Source organism: Pelodiscus sinensis, chromosome 6 (genome assembly GCF_049634645.1).
Source record: "Pelodiscus sinensis isolate JC-2024 chromosome 6, ASM4963464v1, whole genome shotgun sequence".
Lineage (NCBI taxonomy): Eukaryota > Metazoa > Chordata > Testudines > Trionychidae > Pelodiscus > Pelodiscus sinensis.
The window spans coordinates 81,664,006-81,681,857 of NC_134716.1; the positions used below are offsets into that span (position 1 = coordinate 81,664,006).

At 41.8% G+C, this 17,852-nt stretch overlaps 1 protein-coding gene across 5 annotated transcripts in view; it reads right to left on the bottom strand.

Moving 5' to 3' along the window:
- LOC102458766 (survival of motor neuron protein-like) overlaps positions 1 to 13,587 on the bottom strand; it is a 50,423-nt gene extending 36,836 nt beyond the window's left edge. For 3 of the 5 annotated variants that reach the window (XR_012904835.1, XR_012904834.1, XM_075932236.1), the window contains exons 1-8: positions 13,428 to 13,587; positions 13,028 to 13,099; positions 12,075 to 12,197; positions 11,506 to 11,706; positions 9,719 to 9,859; positions 7,826 to 7,897; positions 4,421 to 4,534; positions 3,166 to 3,247 (exon numbers count right to left, since the gene is read on the bottom strand). Coding sequence is in view for 3 of the 5 variants with exons in the window: in XM_075932236.1 (XP_075788351.1) it covers positions 3,191 to 3,247; positions 4,421 to 4,534; positions 7,826 to 7,897; positions 9,719 to 9,859; positions 11,506 to 11,706; positions 12,075 to 12,197; positions 13,028 to 13,099; positions 13,428 to 13,481 (834 nt within the window). In the remaining 2 variants the exon portion in view is untranslated. Of the gene's footprint in view, positions 1 to 1,404; positions 1,985 to 3,165; positions 3,248 to 4,420; positions 4,535 to 7,825; positions 7,898 to 9,718; positions 9,860 to 11,505; positions 11,707 to 12,074; positions 12,198 to 13,027; positions 13,100 to 13,427 lie in introns of those variants that run through there. The other 2 variants (XM_075932235.1, XM_075932233.1) reach the window with 2 other exon arrangements.
- Positions 13,588 to 17,852: the final 4,265 nt, after the last annotated feature.

The window sequence follows — 17,852 nt, forward strand, 5'->3', positions numbered from 1 at the left end:
GGAAGATTTACCTGGTGTTACTCAGGTCAACAATCTCCCTGTATGACTGGGGGGGAGGAAGGGGAATATGTTCAGTGCCCCCCCACCTTCCCCTAAGGGATGATTGAAGATGCAGGCTGCCCAAGGTCGAGAGAACAACCCCACTCCTCTCACCACACGTTTGCAGCCAGGTGAGAAGCACTTCATGGCTGCTGCAGCTCTAATAGACACAGCTGGGGGAGGTCCAGGTTTATCTGCCTCCTGTTCTTGTGCAAAAACTTGCAGAGTGTCTATGCTGCATGCATGTTCTTGTGCAAGTAATTTACGGTGTAGCTTCAGAAAAGAGGGCTTCTTGAGGAAGAGTCATTCCTCTCCCCACAAGGAATAAGCCTTTTTGCCCAAGAACTCTTGCGCAAGAAGGCAGTGGACGGGCAATGTGGATTTCTTGTGCAAAAGCACCACTCTTGTGTAAAAGCACATGGCAGTACAGATGCACTCTTGCACAAAATAGTTCTTGGGCAAGAAGCCTGCAGCGTAGCTATAGCCCTACTGCTTTCAACCTTTTCTCATAAATCATGTTTTCTACACTTGAGTTATTTATTTTCTGGATTCTCTCATTTATTCATATCTTTAACTGTAGTGCCTAAAATTGAGTGAGACATTCTAGCTGTGGCCTTTCTAGTGTCATGCAGAAGGGTAAATGTCTCACTCATTTTACATTTGACACTATCAATACATTGCAGAATGAGGCTGACTCTTTTTGCTGCAGTGTACACCAATTTTTAGTGCTATTCATTTGTGTGCACACTGCAACTTTATAATTTGAGAGGATCTTATTTTTCTTCCTGGCAGCATGAGAATAAGTTTCAGTGAATTCTCTTTGCAAATCAAAGGTCCATTTGCCCAAATCAAAGTTGGAGCAGAGGTTGCTACTCACCATTACTAATGACACTTCAAACATTTCTGTAATTTTAGTAGGTCTTCAACACCATGTAAATAAAGGCATGTATATGCTTTCCTTGTGAATTCTGCAATCTACCACTGTTCCCTCTAATTTTTCCCATCTGGGTGTAGAATAAATGTTATGTGCACCAAGGCATATTCAAATGTGTACCACCTGTAGAAACAAAAGACCCTAGCTGGGGGGCACTCTACTAATCAGCTGGGTGGTATCTGTATCTTTACTGTGTGGCCACAAGTGTGCAAGCAGAATCCATGTATTCTGCTGCAGTTACATTTCTCATCCACAGGTGCTACTATGGCACCAGAAGAGAGTGCACCAAGCCAGTAGAGAGATGAAGGTGCACTCTTAAAGGAGAAGGAAGCGCTAGCAGAATGGAGTAGGGCACAGTGGGCTACTATGATTTAATACTTTGGCTAGGCTGTGTGCATAAAACGTATGTAATGGTCATTTAAAAATACAAATTCAAAGTTCGAGTAATTTTATTTACAAACATGCAAAATAAACATAACCTACAAATGAGCCTTCCCTCTCTCATCTGCTTTATGTTCAAGGTTCTTATCCTACTCATAAGATAGGATATTGAATGTGTAACATTTTCTACATGTCATTACCCCCCCCCCCCCCAAGTCAACTACATACGTCACTGCCAATTTGTATCTTGGTAAGGTTTTTTATACTTCTCAGTTCTGTACTATAATTTACATTGAGAATTTTAAAATGCAAGATACATTCAACAATGCAGAAAGATCAGCAAGTCTCACTTATTTCTAAAGGTACAGTACTTTTAAAATCCCTTAAACATTAGCTTTAAACAATTTAAGTGGGGCAGGTGGCACTTTATTGCTGCAGTGCTTTTAAAATATATATCTTGCTGGTTGAAGTCTGGTGTTAACACTAATTCAGTCAGGGAAGTCCCTATTAAAATGTAAGGAGTCTTAGATATCAGGCTCAGGTAATCTTCGTGATTTTTTTAAAAATCAGATCTTCATTATCAACCAGTGCACAGTGACATCTCTCCCAGAGAGGGATATTTGTACCTAGCTTTGAAAGAAAAATAATTGTTGTATAGATATGCACAATTTTTTTAAACAAGACTATCAACCTGCAAGTCACTAAAATTGTTTCTCTGACAACTTGTCTGTAAGTACAAATAAATAGGAATATATGGCAGAATAAGTTTTTGTAGTGTACTTAAGTGAATAATAGTTCAGAGATCCCTATGCAGAAGTTATTTGAAACCAAAGTGAAAACACTCACTAAGGCTATGTCTAGACTCACGGCTTCTTGAGCAAGCACAGCCGTTCTTGCGCAAGAATCTGCAGAGCGTCCACTCTGCCCACTGGCTCTTGCACAAGACGACTTACAAAACAGCGTGGTAAGAGGGCTTCTTGCGCAAGGGCTACACTCTTTTCTAACAGGTGTAAACCCTTTTGTACAGGCTAAAATGGCCATCAGAGCTTTCTTGTGCAAGAGAGTGTCCACACTGACATAGATGCTCTTGCGCAAAAGCACATCTTGCACATGGCAGTGTGGACATTTTCTTGCGCAGGACTTCTTGCACAAGAACCCTTGTGCAAGGTGTTCTTGCGCAAGAAGCTGCCACTGTAGACATAGCCTAAGAGAAGAGAATAAAAAACCCTCAACAGTACAGAAAATCTAAAGAACTGAGCTAGATGTTAGTCCTGTTTTGAAATCCAAACTCAAGAATGCTCTCTACTACTCTACATGTATAAGCAAGCAGCTGTTTCACTTCATGCATTTTTAGAAACAAGTCAGTTTTGATCACAAACTTCATTAATAGGTCTTGTTTCCAGGACTGATTAAGTTAGCTATCTAGTTCACATTAAGACAGCACATATAACATAGTGGAAGTCAACAACATAGCATACATTTCTCATAAAAGCAAATTAATTTTTAGTTAGACCAGTCACATTGATTTATCACAAATCCTTACTGGAAAATACAGTAAAAGCCTATTTCAGCTCTCAAACACTCTGCCTGGTGGCAAGTCACTTGCTATGTTTCAACAGTGGCAGCGATTTTCTTCATTGATGGTGAAGATGATGAGAAGTCTTGGCATCTAAAATTGCCCTTTTTGTTTAAAAGGGACTCTCCCCAGGAACCTAGGATATACGCTGCAATTCCACACTAGGTTTCTCAGTTTGGGCACTGACTATCTACTGACTGCATAATTAAACATTTTAGATAAATATAATACTTACAATTGCTCAAGGTAGTAAATGATATTTATTTAGGGTGGGGACATCTCTCCAAGGCAGCTTCCATTCGGCTCTGTTTTAAACCCTATGGGACACGGATAGAGCAAGAGTTTGTTATTCAAGTTTAAAGCTTCATTTATTTTATTTTGTCTTTGCTCATTATGGTAAAATATTTTGGACCAAATATTCTCGTCTCTAAGTAGATTTTATATGGATAACAGACTGAAGACAAACAGCCAACATATTATACTGCAATTAGGAACTAAAACTTAATTACAGGGCATCCCTGCTATAAGTTGCCCCAGTACACATTCGTTCCACATTACAGTTGTTGATGCTTGTAGGAACTGATGTGTTATAAGTCTTCCTATTCCTCACTCTTAAGTTGCGCAGTAACAAAAAAACCACACCACCACCTCCACACCACACAAAAAACACCCTGCACACAAATGGAAGTCCCAGGAAATTTTTTCCTCGTTTAAACTGTTTCACTAAGTCCAAGTTTTTTTGAACGTATTTTAGACTTCTAGCAAGGATGGCCTGTATTTGCTTTTGTCTTGATATGTATCCCTACAGAACAGCTTGAGAAATTTTTGCTATTTAACTGAAGGTAAATTCTGTTTAATTTTCAGTCCACATTTAAATGTTATATCAAAAAACAAATGTGATTATCAAGGTCTGAAAAGTTAACTTTTCCAAATTCTTTTCTTCCTTTACAGTTATGCAAAAATACAGGTTCTCTCATCAGTGTGGAGCTTCTGCATGAGTTATCCATGTACCACAATGCCCAACTTTCCACCAGTCAGCAATGAAGTATGTTGATGGGGGAAGGCAGGTTAAGAACAGAGTTGCTCTACCTTACTCCTCACCAATATCAAGCAGTTGTTCTTCTTTTCTAATCTTTATCAAACCAAAGAATATTTAACAAGTCCAAATTTACTTGAACCATACAATCTGTTCTTCAGTTATGACAAACTGCATACGGGAATATTCCACTAAACTGGAAAGTTGAAACTGTTTCTCAAATTATTTTTCAGTATATTTAAATGTACAAATATAAACATAGCGTATACATTATTCAAGTGGATTGATTTGCTTCTGTTTGCAGAAAAACTGGTACACTTCAGCCTTTAAAGCTAGGTTCTTGTAAAGTAAAAGCTCGGGGGGGGGGGGAGGGGGGGAAAAAATCACTGACTTAACACCACAACTCAAAACTATATTACATATGCAACATTTCAACAAGTCACTTGTCACCTACCAGATAGTAGCCAGTGTGATAGCCACTCATATACCAAGCTATTAACATACTTCCCAAAGCATCCTCATCTTCAGGAGAGTCTGGACCCATGGGTGGTGGTGGAGGAGGAATCAGCTAGGAGATTGAAAAAAAAAAACCCACACTCTGAACTGGCTTTATTTAATTTGTTATTTATCTGACAGGTGCAGAAATCAACGACAACAACCAACTCTGAAGTTATTAACAAATGAAACACATTCTTGCACACACTTCACAATAAGGTAACTAAAAATAAGGTTTAAACACCTTATTTACAAAGGCACATGTACCACTGCTCTGTATTCAGCTCCTATGATCAGTATAATCTGTGTCAAATTTTGACACAGATAGGGCTTTCCTATATACAAAACTCTGACTATATTGATGATATGAAAGCACTACAAATCCACTAATGTAAATGCAGTTATATTAGTTATTGTTCCAATAAGGGAAGGGAAATAAGAGGTCAGTATAAAGGGAACTTAATATCTGTTGAAAATAATAATATTTGGAATAATAATGGGAAAACACTAAACAAACCATAAATTCCTTTATTAAATACATGGGCCAAATATATTTAATGGAGCTGTTCTAAAATGGAGCTGTTCTCCCCAGCAATTTTACATTACAGCAGGACAAATGTTACCTAAAAAGCCTAACTAATAAGCAATTTGGTTGATTTTATTACATAAGAACAACCAAACGTTTTAAGTATTAGATCAAGATACCTCCAAATGGATTAACTCCAAGGAGTGCTCAGAACCTTATTTGTTGGTCATTTACAAGGTCAGGCAGGTTTTAGCAATGAATTCTTAAATGAGTTTACTTATTTTTATACCCTTTTAACAAACAAGTGATGTCACTGCCAATTCCAAACATCAGATAAAGATCAATTTGAGATTAATTTACCCTTATTTCTGGTCTTGATTCAAATAAGATTTATCATCTTTCCTTCCAAAAGGTTTTTGGCCTCTTCTCCTTGCTGTCTAACAGACTTCCCACTTCATCAGGGTTCACATGGGCTTAAACATTGGTGTACGGATTGAGAAGGCCTATGTTGGCACATTTTAAGACAGATTCTCTTTGTTTGATTTAAAACTATCGGCAGTCATCCCTCTGCAGTCAGGGGCCTTCTTTTTAGAAACTTCATTAGTTATTCATTGAACCAGACAGACTCATACTGGGAGTGTTAGCAGCAACTTTGTGAACAGGATTTGGTAATGGAGCATGGATGACATCTAACTGTAACTGAGCTTCCATACCATCTGGGAGAAATAGTTTTAGTGTGGAGACCATACAGTCCATGGATAACTTTGTGTGTTCTCTGTCACATCTACACCAGACTGGATAATGTCACCAGACAGAATTTCACATGGTGGGCTTTCCTCAGATCATTTACTCAATCTCTGACTGTTTATGCAGGTACCATTACTCTTAGCGTCTTGAAGATAGAACTTAACTGTCTTGTGGGTAGGCCAGACAAGGGCATGGTTCCTGGACAGCACCTAACAGTTAAAGGTGCTTGGTATTATTTTGAGCTGGCTAGCAGCGAGCCATGGAATGGCCAATTTTGACATGTAGACATGCTCCTGAAACTGATGAAAGTTTGGGCAGCATCTGAAGATGGCCAAGGCTGAAGTCATTAAGGAAAGATTGGGGATGCCGGGTCAAGCAGCAATGAACAGAAACTCTCCCTAATCCAGACTGCCTTCCACAATTTTTAACCCAAATTTCCCCAGCAATTTTACCTTACAGCAGGACAAATGTTACCTGTACATGAGAGGCCTAAGAACTCGTTGCACTGTGTAAACTGACCCTGGCAATAATCCAAGGAAAAAAATCCATAACATCCTTTAACAGGATCAGCAGCACCTCAGAAAAAAAAACCCTAGAAGGTGCAACTTTCAATCCACGCTCATCAGGGAAAACAGGAACAAACACCTGATTTTACAGACAGAGAAGCAAGACTCTCTGAACATGGATTTAAAGACATCCCAAAGTAGATGAGTCACACACAAATACTTATATTTGGGATTCAGACTGCCTTCTTTTTTTCCTTCTTCCATAAAAACCACTTACCAAAATTTTGACCAATGAAGCATAAAAGCAAAAGATTAGGGGGCTGGAGCCCAGGAAAAAAGAAGGCTCAGTGTCCAGTTTCACAGCCCAGATGAAGAGTTGGAGTTGTATCAAGTCTTCGCTCCGCAAGAGACAGTAAGATCCATATGACAGTCCACATTCATCATCTTCACACATCAAGATAATGAAGAGTGGGTGGACCCTGACTAGGGGTAGGAAAGCTAAACACTGTTCTCTTCCCCTAATGGGTAAAAGTGACCTGAGGTTAAGAGTTTCAAGCAGCCACTCAAATAAGGAATTTGAAAAAGGGTGCAGATAGGGTGCTGCAAACTCTTCTCCACTCAGGCAGAAATTAACAGGAAGAGTTTTCCAGGGACAAACTGAAGGCCTCTTCAACTCAGAGAGAAGATGACAGAGTAAGGGTTTGCTGGAGCTCATGGAGGGGTCACCCTTCGGAAGACTGGGGAGTGGATGTCCCAGTCAGACCAGCTGTCTTTGGAGGGCAGAGGGGGTGTCGCTCACAGGGTATGGCTACTGGAAGTCTGAGTGAGCAATCTCCCAGGGGTCTCCAGCCGCCTGGCCAATGGTGGGGGGAAGGATCTGTTCTGCTCAGGGTCTTTGCAGACTGCTATGCATCGGGATGCTGTCTGTCACGCTCTCCTGAGGAGCAGAGGCTCCATTGGCCCAGCAGAGTCAGCTTGGCTCCAGGAGAAGTCTGTTGGTTGGGCCTGATGCCTCCTGCTTCGTATCGTTCGTAGGCAGCCACCAACAACGAAAACTTTCTTCTGACATTCCCTGCAGCAGCCACCATAGTGATTGGAAATCTACCCAGTGTACCAAGGGCAGCACTCCGGGGGAAGGGAATACTATATTTCTGGCCTTACCACTTATTTTCAAATGCCTTCCTTTTACTTGCTAATCAGGGCTGCTCTGTACACACATTTTCTAAATCAAACTTATGCTAATTTTATATTTATTCTACAACATCAGTATAAGGATTTCAGTTAAAAAAAAAAAAAAGTCAGACACCTAACTGAAATAGTTACACCAGTACAAAAACTCCATATAAAAACAGATTTTTACTCCATAGATCCTTGTTAATAGATCCATAATAGAAATTTACTTCTTGTGAGCCTGAATACATTCACCAAAAGCTGCAAAGGAATTTATAATTGGAACATTAACTGGAACAGGGCACATACATAGTAGTCAATAGGTATTCATTTCAATTTATAAGCAGGTACATGTGCTTTAAAAAAAGTGAACACAAATATTTGCTCTTAAGTCTATTTTTCACACACCACTTACCGGTGGCCCTGTTGGAAATGGTGAGGGGCAGCTTGATAAGAAGGGTGGTGGTCCACTGAATTTTGATCCGGACTACAGTGAAATAATTGAATATGAAACAAAATTTTGAAATTTCTGCCTTAAATTATGTTGCAACAGATCACAAAATTACTTAAGCAAAGGATAGAAAGTCCCAATGACTTAATTCATCAACAGTATAGGAATATGGCTAACTATAAATGATTTTTGCCAGTATTCTCTGATGTGTGAGCATCAGCAAGCCTAGCAAAAAACAGTGACTGTGTTTATTAAATTACTTTATTCTGATAACTGTGTACCTGCTGAAATTTTCAATGGACACATTAACATGCTGGGGAGGGAGAGAGTGGCTCCATGGGAATCTGTGCATGAGGGGAGCTGGCTTTTAAGCTGCCTTCCTGCCCAGGCTCATCGGTTAACTATTTATTTGTTTACACTGTGACATCCCTAGTTGTAACGACTTGTCTGTTAGAGTTAATGAAACTTGAAAATTTTTAAAAAGTGTTTAAGGACCGCCATCAGCCAGCAACTCAGGAGATTGCTGCAAATCGCAAATGTGAAATATTTAAGTAACATTTATTTTATTAAACTAAATCATAAGTGCTATTGAGTTTGTGTGTGTGATTTAATTCTTACCCTTCCTAATATACTACTGCTGAATCTGCAGGTTGACACAGGTACTAAATATTATGTACTTATTTCCTAAACTAATAAAAAAATCAAGTTATCAAAAAATACACAAAGTATACCCCTCTTAGAAGTTGTAAAATGCTGTACTTGGTTGTAAATTAACATGTTTTAGTAATCAAATTTGCACAATTGATTCAGAAATGTGAAGTGGTATCAGTGGGAAATTTGATTTAAAACAAGTATTTTTTTATGACTGAATATTGTGATTTAAACCAATGATTTAGATAAATGTACCCTACTGTGTCTATGCTCATATTTAAAGACAAAATTACAGGCTCTGCTCTTAGTTTATACTGGTTTGCCACTTATGGGATTCTCTTGTAATGGTCCGAAAATAAAGTCAATTATTTTTGTTTCAATTGCTGCATCATATCCCATCTATTTGGGATTGTAAATACATAGGGTGACAACTTAGCCCCAAAGAAGTCAATGAAAAAAAAATCCAACTATCAGTATGTCTGGATTTCATGCCTATGGTTTACTACAGGGATATACATTAAGGTTCAAGGTTTGTCTTGAAAGTTAGGAGATTATATATATAAAAAAAAGTTGATTATCTGATAGTATTTTGACTAGTCGATATCCTCCCCCCCTTTGCTGCTTCTGAGATAGAGGCAGCAAAGGGGGAGGGGGAAGAGAGAAATACTTCGAAGGGGCAGCTGCAGATCAGCTGTGCGGCAGCTGCCCCTTTAAAATGTGGCCTGTGCACCTTTCAAAGGGGCAGCCGTTGAGCCTGGGATCAGCTGGAGACTCCCCTAGCAGCATGCACTGTAGCTTGGAGCCTGGGGTCAGAGAAGAACTTAGTGTCCCCTGCTGACCCTGGGTTCCATGGGTTTGAAATGCACAAGAGCCTCCGCTGGGGACTTTTGTGCATTTCAAAGCAGGCACAATGTGTACAGCCTGGAGTCAGCCCAACTTCCCGCTGGCCCCAGCAGAGGCTCTTGTACATTTCAAAGGAGGTATGTGGAAGTGCCTACTGACTAGTCAATGGAAATTCCATCTATTAGTCAATTAACTGCATTTTAACATCCTTACTTGAAAGTTTAACATCATACAAGTGTTGGAATTTAACGTCTACAAGAAGAGTGGGAAATAAGTTATTTTCTCAGGAGTTGGGAAATAAGTCATCTCTGAAGATCCTGCTCTGCTTCAGATCAGTATCACAATTAATGACAGTGTGCTTACCCTTTGCAGACCTGGTGGTGGAGGTGGCAGAAAATGAGCATTCCAATTAGAGGATTTTAAGTTTGTAGAGTTGTATTTGTTTCCAGGTGACTGGGAGGACTTTTCACTTTCATCTGTTGAATAAGGAGTCTCATTTTCATTCTAGAAGGAAAATTTTATTTTTAATTTAAACTCTGGCAGACTTGTTCCCAAGTAATATCTCCCATCTGTTTACTGCAAATGCAATGTGAAATCTTTCACTAGGAATGGCTTATCCACATCCTCATCTTCCATCTTGATTTCTGCATCCTCCTCCACTCTGATTTCTTAACTCTGCCCCTTGCTAATTCAAAATATACCTCCTTGTCTTTCACTTTGAGCCTGTAATCCCTTCTCTTTAAACCTTCACTGTCTCTTCCCTTTCTATCACATAAAGTTCAATCTTCTTGACCTCACATCCAAGGCACTTATAGTTCTGCTCCTCCCCTTATTTGCTCATTCTTTTTTGCACTGCTCCCTTATTACTAGCACTGCCACTAGTTGTCAGCCTTGACAACCCAGTCCTCCAGTTCTCCCACTCTACCCTCTTTTTCTAGTCTTCTATACATATCAGGAACATGGATTTTGATTATCTATACTTTTGAAAGTGACTTTAAACATTTTAATGCCAGGGCTATTTCTTAGCACATACGCACACACAAAATGTGTCTAATCTCACATGAAATCCACACTGAATACTAAGCATCAGCAAAAACAGTAGATTATCTATGTTTTTCTGTAAGAAAGGGTCAAAAGTTTGCAGTATACAGGGGAAAAGACAACTATTTTCAGACCTGCCATGTCTATTACACCATTAGCAAAGTTTCCTGATGTCCAGCAGTGCTGACTGGAAATTGAAACAGATTGGTATGTGCCTGAGAAAGACAGCATCTCCTTTCATTAAAAAATTATTACGTGAATCAGGAGAAGCAGCGTTTTGCAATAATGCTGCATGTGAGAGTTAGAATTGTGTGAAAGTCACAAGACCATATGCCAAGGGTGAGGAACCTTTTTTGGGTCGGAGGGGGAGGGGCCACTGACCCACAGAAAAGTCAGTTAGGGGCCACACACAAGTGAGAAGCAAACACACACACACAAAAAACAAAAAATGCCCCCACACCACAAAGTGGCCCCTGACTGAGAAGGAGAAAGATGCTTCCCACATTCCCCTTGCACACCAGAGCCTTCGGGGGTAAGGGGGAAGCAGACTAGTAGATTTTGTGTGCTCCAGCCCTGCCGTGGGGCAGCAGGGGGGCTTGAGCACCAGCACAGGCTTCCCAATACCTGTGGGATGGGGAAAGCACTGAGCCTCTGGGGCCGTATCCAAGCAAGCCAGGGGCCACATACAGCCCCAGGTTTCCCACCTCTGCCATATATAGTCCTGGTATGGTAATAGTAATAATAGTACCACTTACCTCCTCTAAAATACTTTTCATCAAAAGCTCTCTCAGTACTTTACTTTATCATCCCCATTTTACAGATGGGAAAACTAAGTCCAGGAAAGGAAGTCACTAGACCAAGGTCATCCAGCAAAGCAGTGGCAGAGCTGGGAAATGATGTTATGTTTCCAGAGTCTCAATCTAGCACCCTATCCACGGAGCCACACAACCAAACAAGCAGTGCTTTCCACAGACTCATGACTACTTATATCAAGGATGACTTTTGGTTCACATATGCTATTGTTCCTACAGTTCTACGAAAGGAATATAACAAAAGTTACTAGTTTTTGCTTATTTTCCATAGAATATTGTTTATATTTGCCCTCTCACCTCCCCAGCATTCTGCTCCTCATTTTCTTTTTCAATGGTGTTTGGAAGAAGCAGATCACATAGATTGTGCTCCTCCCTATTTCCATACCCAGTGTAAACAACAACGCAGGTCCCCCTCTTCTGATTGACTGAGGCAATAGTTGCTAGGTATACATTGCCATCCTCAGACCAAACTGCATTACAGGCATCACCAACTCTCCACTGCAACAGAAGTAAGAAATGTTAAGTGGACAGCTGTATCTGACCTCTAAAATGTACTTTCCACCAATGCAACGTCTCATCCTCAAGTGTTTAAAACATCTATATGCTAACATATCCATATATTATGTGTACTAACTTTTGAACTACATACCACAGGATGTGCCTTTTCATCCTACAGATTTTTCTTAGTATCCAATTAATCTGTTTCTCAGCTTGGACCCAGCAGAGCAAGAATTTGTATCTTATTTACAGTCCCATTGAGGTCAATAACTAAAATCTTCCCTTGATGAGCAAATAAACCGTATGCTTTAAAACTATGAATACGTGCAATGCAAAAACATTAGCACTTTTGCAGTTTTTATTGTCACCTGTTTCAAGGGTGCTGCGTTGCTTTTCTTCCTGCTTCTGTTCTTTTTACTATTTTTTCTCTTTGTCCCTGAGCATTGGTCTTTGTCAGAAGGTTCTGAACACTCACCATTCTTTAGAGCATTCTACAAAAGAAGACAAAGATTCAATGAATTGTACCCCAACATTTCAAACTTCTATCCACCTATATCACAATAGCAATATCAGAGAGAGCTAACCGGGGGGCTGGACATACCAAATTTCTCTTGTCCTCATATTTATTTTGTCTACATTTCATATTACTGCAAAAAGGTTAACTCAATTTAGATAAGTGAAAAGCCAGAATATGATATTTGCACTTGCATGATATTTGCACTTGCATGTCTATGATACTTTTGACACAATATGCTGACCCAGATGGACTTCTCTGCACAATGGGTGCTTCAGCAGCACAGCTATGCTGGTGTATCTGTGGCACTGCCGTTCTGTCCTGAAGACCACTTCCTACAACAAATGGGAAAGTTTTTCCCATTGCTGTGGATTATCAACTTCCTCAAGTGGAGATAGCTCATCAACAGAGATATACTTCTCATAATGCCAGAAATTAGGCTGGTATAGGTATAGAGCCAAAAATGTTTGTTTTTTATAATCTGAGCAATGTAATTATGCTGATCTAAATTTTAAGCATAGTTCAGGCCTGTAACAAAGGGATGGGAAGAAATCTTCCCCCCATTAAAAAAGAAAAAAGCTGCAGGAACAATAATTCCCAGTTTGAAGAGTATCAGCGCCCACCTTCGGAGGCCGTCAAGGATAGTTGTGCCCCTCTCAGTCCAGCAATTCAAAGCTTCGTTGGAACTGCAGAGGCACCTTTGGTCCCGATCCCGCACGAAGCTCCCCGCCCGCGCTGATCTGGGCCATGCAGAGCAAAGAGAAGCAGCTTTGGGTGGGAGAGGAGGGGTGCGGGAGAGCCCAGTACCTTAAACGAGGCCACCGCTCTGTCGTACGCCTTTATCAGGGCGGTGTCATCCCAGATGTCCGAATCGTCGCTCTGTGGCGCGAGAGGAGACAGGGAGTTTAACCACCACGTGCAACCCGCCCGGCTCAGCCTCCCCCCCCCCCCCCACGCCCCGGGGTCACGCGCGCTCGGGCCGGGAGACTGGACGGGGTGAAAACCCGCCCAGGCCGCTAACGGTCCCCGGGCAGCGCTCGCCGCACGGAGCGGGGCCCGGGTGCGGGAGCTGCCAGGCACCAGGCCCGGCCCAGCCACGCGGCCCCTGGCCCTAGCCGCAGGCTGCGGAGGGAACGCCCTGCCCCGAGCACCGCCCCGGGAGAAAAAACTCCTGCCCGTGAGTAGGGCACCTGCCCGCCCCCCTTACCTGCCCGGCGCCGCGTGTAAACAGCACCGCCTCGGCCCCGCCAGGGCCTGCCATAGCGAAACCTGGGCCGGCTGGGGACCGCCACTTGCGTCAGTCAGCGCGCATGCGCGGCCCAGCACCCTGAAGGGCGGAGCTTGATTGGTTCCGGCAGCTGCCTCGGTCCCTTTGTCATTGAACCGCCCCCTTACTAGGGCGGGAGCGGGCTGCCTGCTGCCCCCCTCCCACCGCTTACAGCTGCAGCCGCTCCTCCTACTCCGGTGCCTTCTCCCATAGCAGTGCTGGAGTGGCTAGAGGAGCTGCCATTGCTTTAGCTGACTCCTCCAATGTAAGGCTCGTCTCTCGCTTTCCTCCTCCTCCACTCTGTCTCTAACCCCACATGCCACACGACCGGGGGTTATCTGTTAATTTCCCACTTAAACGTGATTTCTGCATAAGAAACAAGAGCACACACTGACGCAGCAGGCAAGTGCCCTTGCATAGGTTGTTTTTTCTTCTGGCAGAAAAGACTAAATGGATGACAAGGCTTAAAGTGCACGATTTTAAGTAGGGAAAAGAGAGGTAATTCAAGGGAAAATACTGATTGTCCCATAAGCGTCTAAAGAGCAAAACAGACATCTTAGTGCAGGGCTACTCAACTTTGGAAGGCCTGGGAGTCACAATGATGCTCATAGCACATACCGAGGGCCGCAACTTAAGTGTGGTTGCGTATACATGAAACACTGTCTTTCCCACAGAGGGCCATGAATACAAAGAATAAGGCAAGACTATTCAACACACAAGCCCCATTTAAGTCAGTTCTGCTGATATTTTTAACTACTAAAGCATGCATCAACAGAAGACCCTTATATTGACTACATTTTTGTTTTAGCTCCCAGCCGCAGGCCCACAAGTTAAGCCCTGAATAAACACAAACTGCACCATGGGCTACAAACGGAACGCAGGTCCCATGTTGAGTAGCTCTATCTTAGTGCAAGAATCCAAAACCAAAGCTCAAGAGGCTAGGGCTGTTAAGTGTGTAATTTGTTAATTGTGTAGTTGACAAAATTTGTCAACTACATGATGGGTCAATAAGGGGTAGCATTACTTCCACTCTATCCCAGTTCTTGCTGGGTCCCATGTCCACCCCTGCTGCGGCTCTGCACTACAAGCATTTGTAATACAGAGCTGAAGCAAGGGTTGATGCTGGGTCCCAGCCTGAGCCAGTGTTCCTGGCTGCACGCCAGTTCTTAACTGCTCACACCAGCAGGGGATGATACCAGGTTCCAGACCAAGGCATTACTGAACCACACAATTTACTTGGGGAGGGGATAAGAAAGTGTTGCATGTAGTTGATAACATTAACTGCAAGCATCCTTACAAGAAACCAAGGCCCAGTTCAGTTCAGAAAATATTTGTTGTGTAAGAAAATCTTGTGTTATATTTACAAGGCAATGAGTGTACCTCAACCCAGGGAAAAATTCAACTGGTATGCCTGTGGTAGGTATTGTCGTACTTTGGTGGTCCGTAGTAGCAGCAGTTCAATGTTGTCTGGTCAGGGTTATCAGGGTCATCCCTGCATGCTCCTGCCAGGACCTCTACTCCCTTGGTGACAATAATCTTTCGGCTGCATGCGTAACACTCAGTGCTCCCTTTATTGAGAGTGTTAGACCCCGTGCACTTCGGTCAACACAGGAGATCTGAGAGCCCCCGGAAACGACAGATGCAAGTAAGGTTTGAAATCAATCAAGCAGGTTTATTGTCAAATGCCAAGGTCTAACAGTTGGTAGCAGAGATCCTACAATGCTACACCACTGCACCTTTGGCCTGCAGTTACAAGGTACCAACCCCAAGCAGGCCTATTGGCAGATAACAAATATTAACAGTGGTTAGTCAGAGTTAAGCCACTGTGCATTCTGTAAGTCTTAGGCAATGACACTTGCCGTTCAGGTGGCTAGCGTGCCCCCTCCCCAGCTCAGCCAGTGTGCTTCATTTGTGGTCTTTTTATAGGCATGTACAAACAACTTATATCATTTATTTACATACCAGGTTACCACCCTCTGTTGCCTAGTTACCACCCCTCACCTTACATAAGGGGGGCTTATTTACTAGCCTGCATGCTGTCAATCTTGACCTGGTCCTGAACCTAGGTCAGTATGTGCATTAGTTTTTGGGGAGTCTTTGTATGAAGACAGTTCTTAAGATGTTCTGCTACTGCCATTTGGCTTTGTGAAAGGGTTGTGTTGAGGCCTACCCAGAATATGTCAAATGAGCACCAGTTTAATTGTAAGTGGAAAGGAAAGGCAGCACTCAGATACAGGAGAAAAACAAAATTTGATTGGTTGACCAACAATAACCCTGCTTTTAGGGAAGTAACTCACTCAGACAGCAGTATGCAACAAAGTGCAGATTACCCCAAATGGAGCAGACGAAAGTTTTTTGTAGGGGCAGAATGAGACAAAAATCTAATGTCAGCAATTGTCAGGCAAGTGGAGGAGTACCAAAATACTGAAACAGGGTATATAAGGTGGGCTGAAACAGACCAAGAGCAGACGGGTTGTGAATCCAAAAAGCCAGGTCTGATCAACCAGGGCTCCCTCCCCGGCGCTGAATCTCACTGCTGCACATAAGCGCCAAAAGGGGAACGAATACCGGTCGTAACTTGCAACGAAAAATCCAAAGAAAGGAAAAACAAAGAAAAGAATGCCTCCTGAATCTAAGCAATGCTTATCTTTCTTAACGTGAGTATTATATAATTGTTAACTCCATAAATTGTTTAAAGGTAAATCAGGAGGGTATATCTGTAGGAGAACTTGTTTTTTTACTGTACTGTTTTTCTACTTTCTTTGTATATTATATTGTCTTAAAAGAATCAAAAATAGCGAATTGATTTAAATGGAAAATTATAAAGTAAATAGAAAAAATAAAAAACTTTGACCCTAAAAAGAAGTATTCCTCTATCTGTGGTTTCAAATCCTTTAAAGAACCAAACCCAGTTACCAAAAAGCTTAGTCTGTACTTGGTGCCTCTGTGTCCTTCCCTGCTCTACCTACCTTACACAATTATCAATAGGGCCTCTTTCTTGGCTCCTGTGTTACTGAACCAAAGTCTTGCTCACTAGATTCCAGGCCTGTTGCTGTTTCCATGTTTATGCCTCTATTTAGGCCTGCTGCCTGTTAACCAGTGAATTGAAGGTGAGTATCATATACACCATGAAAGTGTAGCTCATTTCTACACTATGAAAGTGCATTATGCAGTTGTAAAGTGCTGTAACTTAATGCCTGTTTTACTTTTGCAAACATTTTCCAGTACTGAATTTTGCACCTCATGATTGTCCTAACAGGTACTAGACCTACTTAACCCCTATTATGAATATTAATTCTGATCACACTTGCCTTATTAGTACTGCTGTGGGAACTTCCACCCTGCCCAGCAGTTCTGAGCTAGCAAGTTTCATTACACCATTTTTATATCTCAGGAAAAAAACATAGGGAACACTACGTCTCCATATGCATAGCAGCATGTTTATAGCTTTGTTGACACTAGTTTTTCTTGTATTGCACCCCAGAATCAATATAACAATGGCGGAACAGCTGCAAGTTATCCTATTAACCAGCTGGGAGCATGCAACTCCCACAAAGTATGGGACTTGCAACCTTTGTGCCAGTTGAATATATTTCCACAACTATTACTTTAGTCCTTCCCTCATACAGTATATATACTGTATATAAAGTGTTCTTAACCCTTTTTATTGTACATACTGTAATGTTTTAGTTTGAAGCATTTTTTACCCTTTTTGCTCAGTTCAGCTGCTGCTGCCACCTTAGAACTCATTTTTTGCCGAAGCTCACTCACTAGACTCTTGCCATTGATGCCGGACTATCAGGAGTGCCGGACTATTGGAGTTTTACTGTACTTACCTTTCTCATTTGCAAAGTACTTGTTCCATCAAAGCAAGAATTAAGCTTAATTCCTCACACCAGTATGATACACATTTCCAGTCCTATGACACATAAGCATAGTAAGGTATGAAGCTCACTGCACTGTATGTTTTACTTCAGCTTCTTCTGCACATGAGACATTTTAATTCAGATCAAGCTCTTTTAAATTAAGCTTAAGCCTGTCTGAATTAATAGCCTTGTGGAAGGCAGACTGAAGAGCAAGCTCGCGTGTAGTTGGTAGCTTTGACTATACACTTAGGAATCAAAAGGAAACTAGAGTTTGTATCATCTAGATCAGGGACATGTACAATGCAGAGGAAACAGTGAAAGTAGCCTGATGATTTTACCTGCGCATTGCATGTATTGGAAAAAATAGCTTTAAGTTCCTCAAAGCACACCTTGCCTAACACACCCTCTCCCAGCTACTCTGCCAGAGTTCATTTGGCACTCAGTTCACTGCCCCAAGTAGTTAACCTCACTGTAAATACATACAAAAATGCCAAATGAG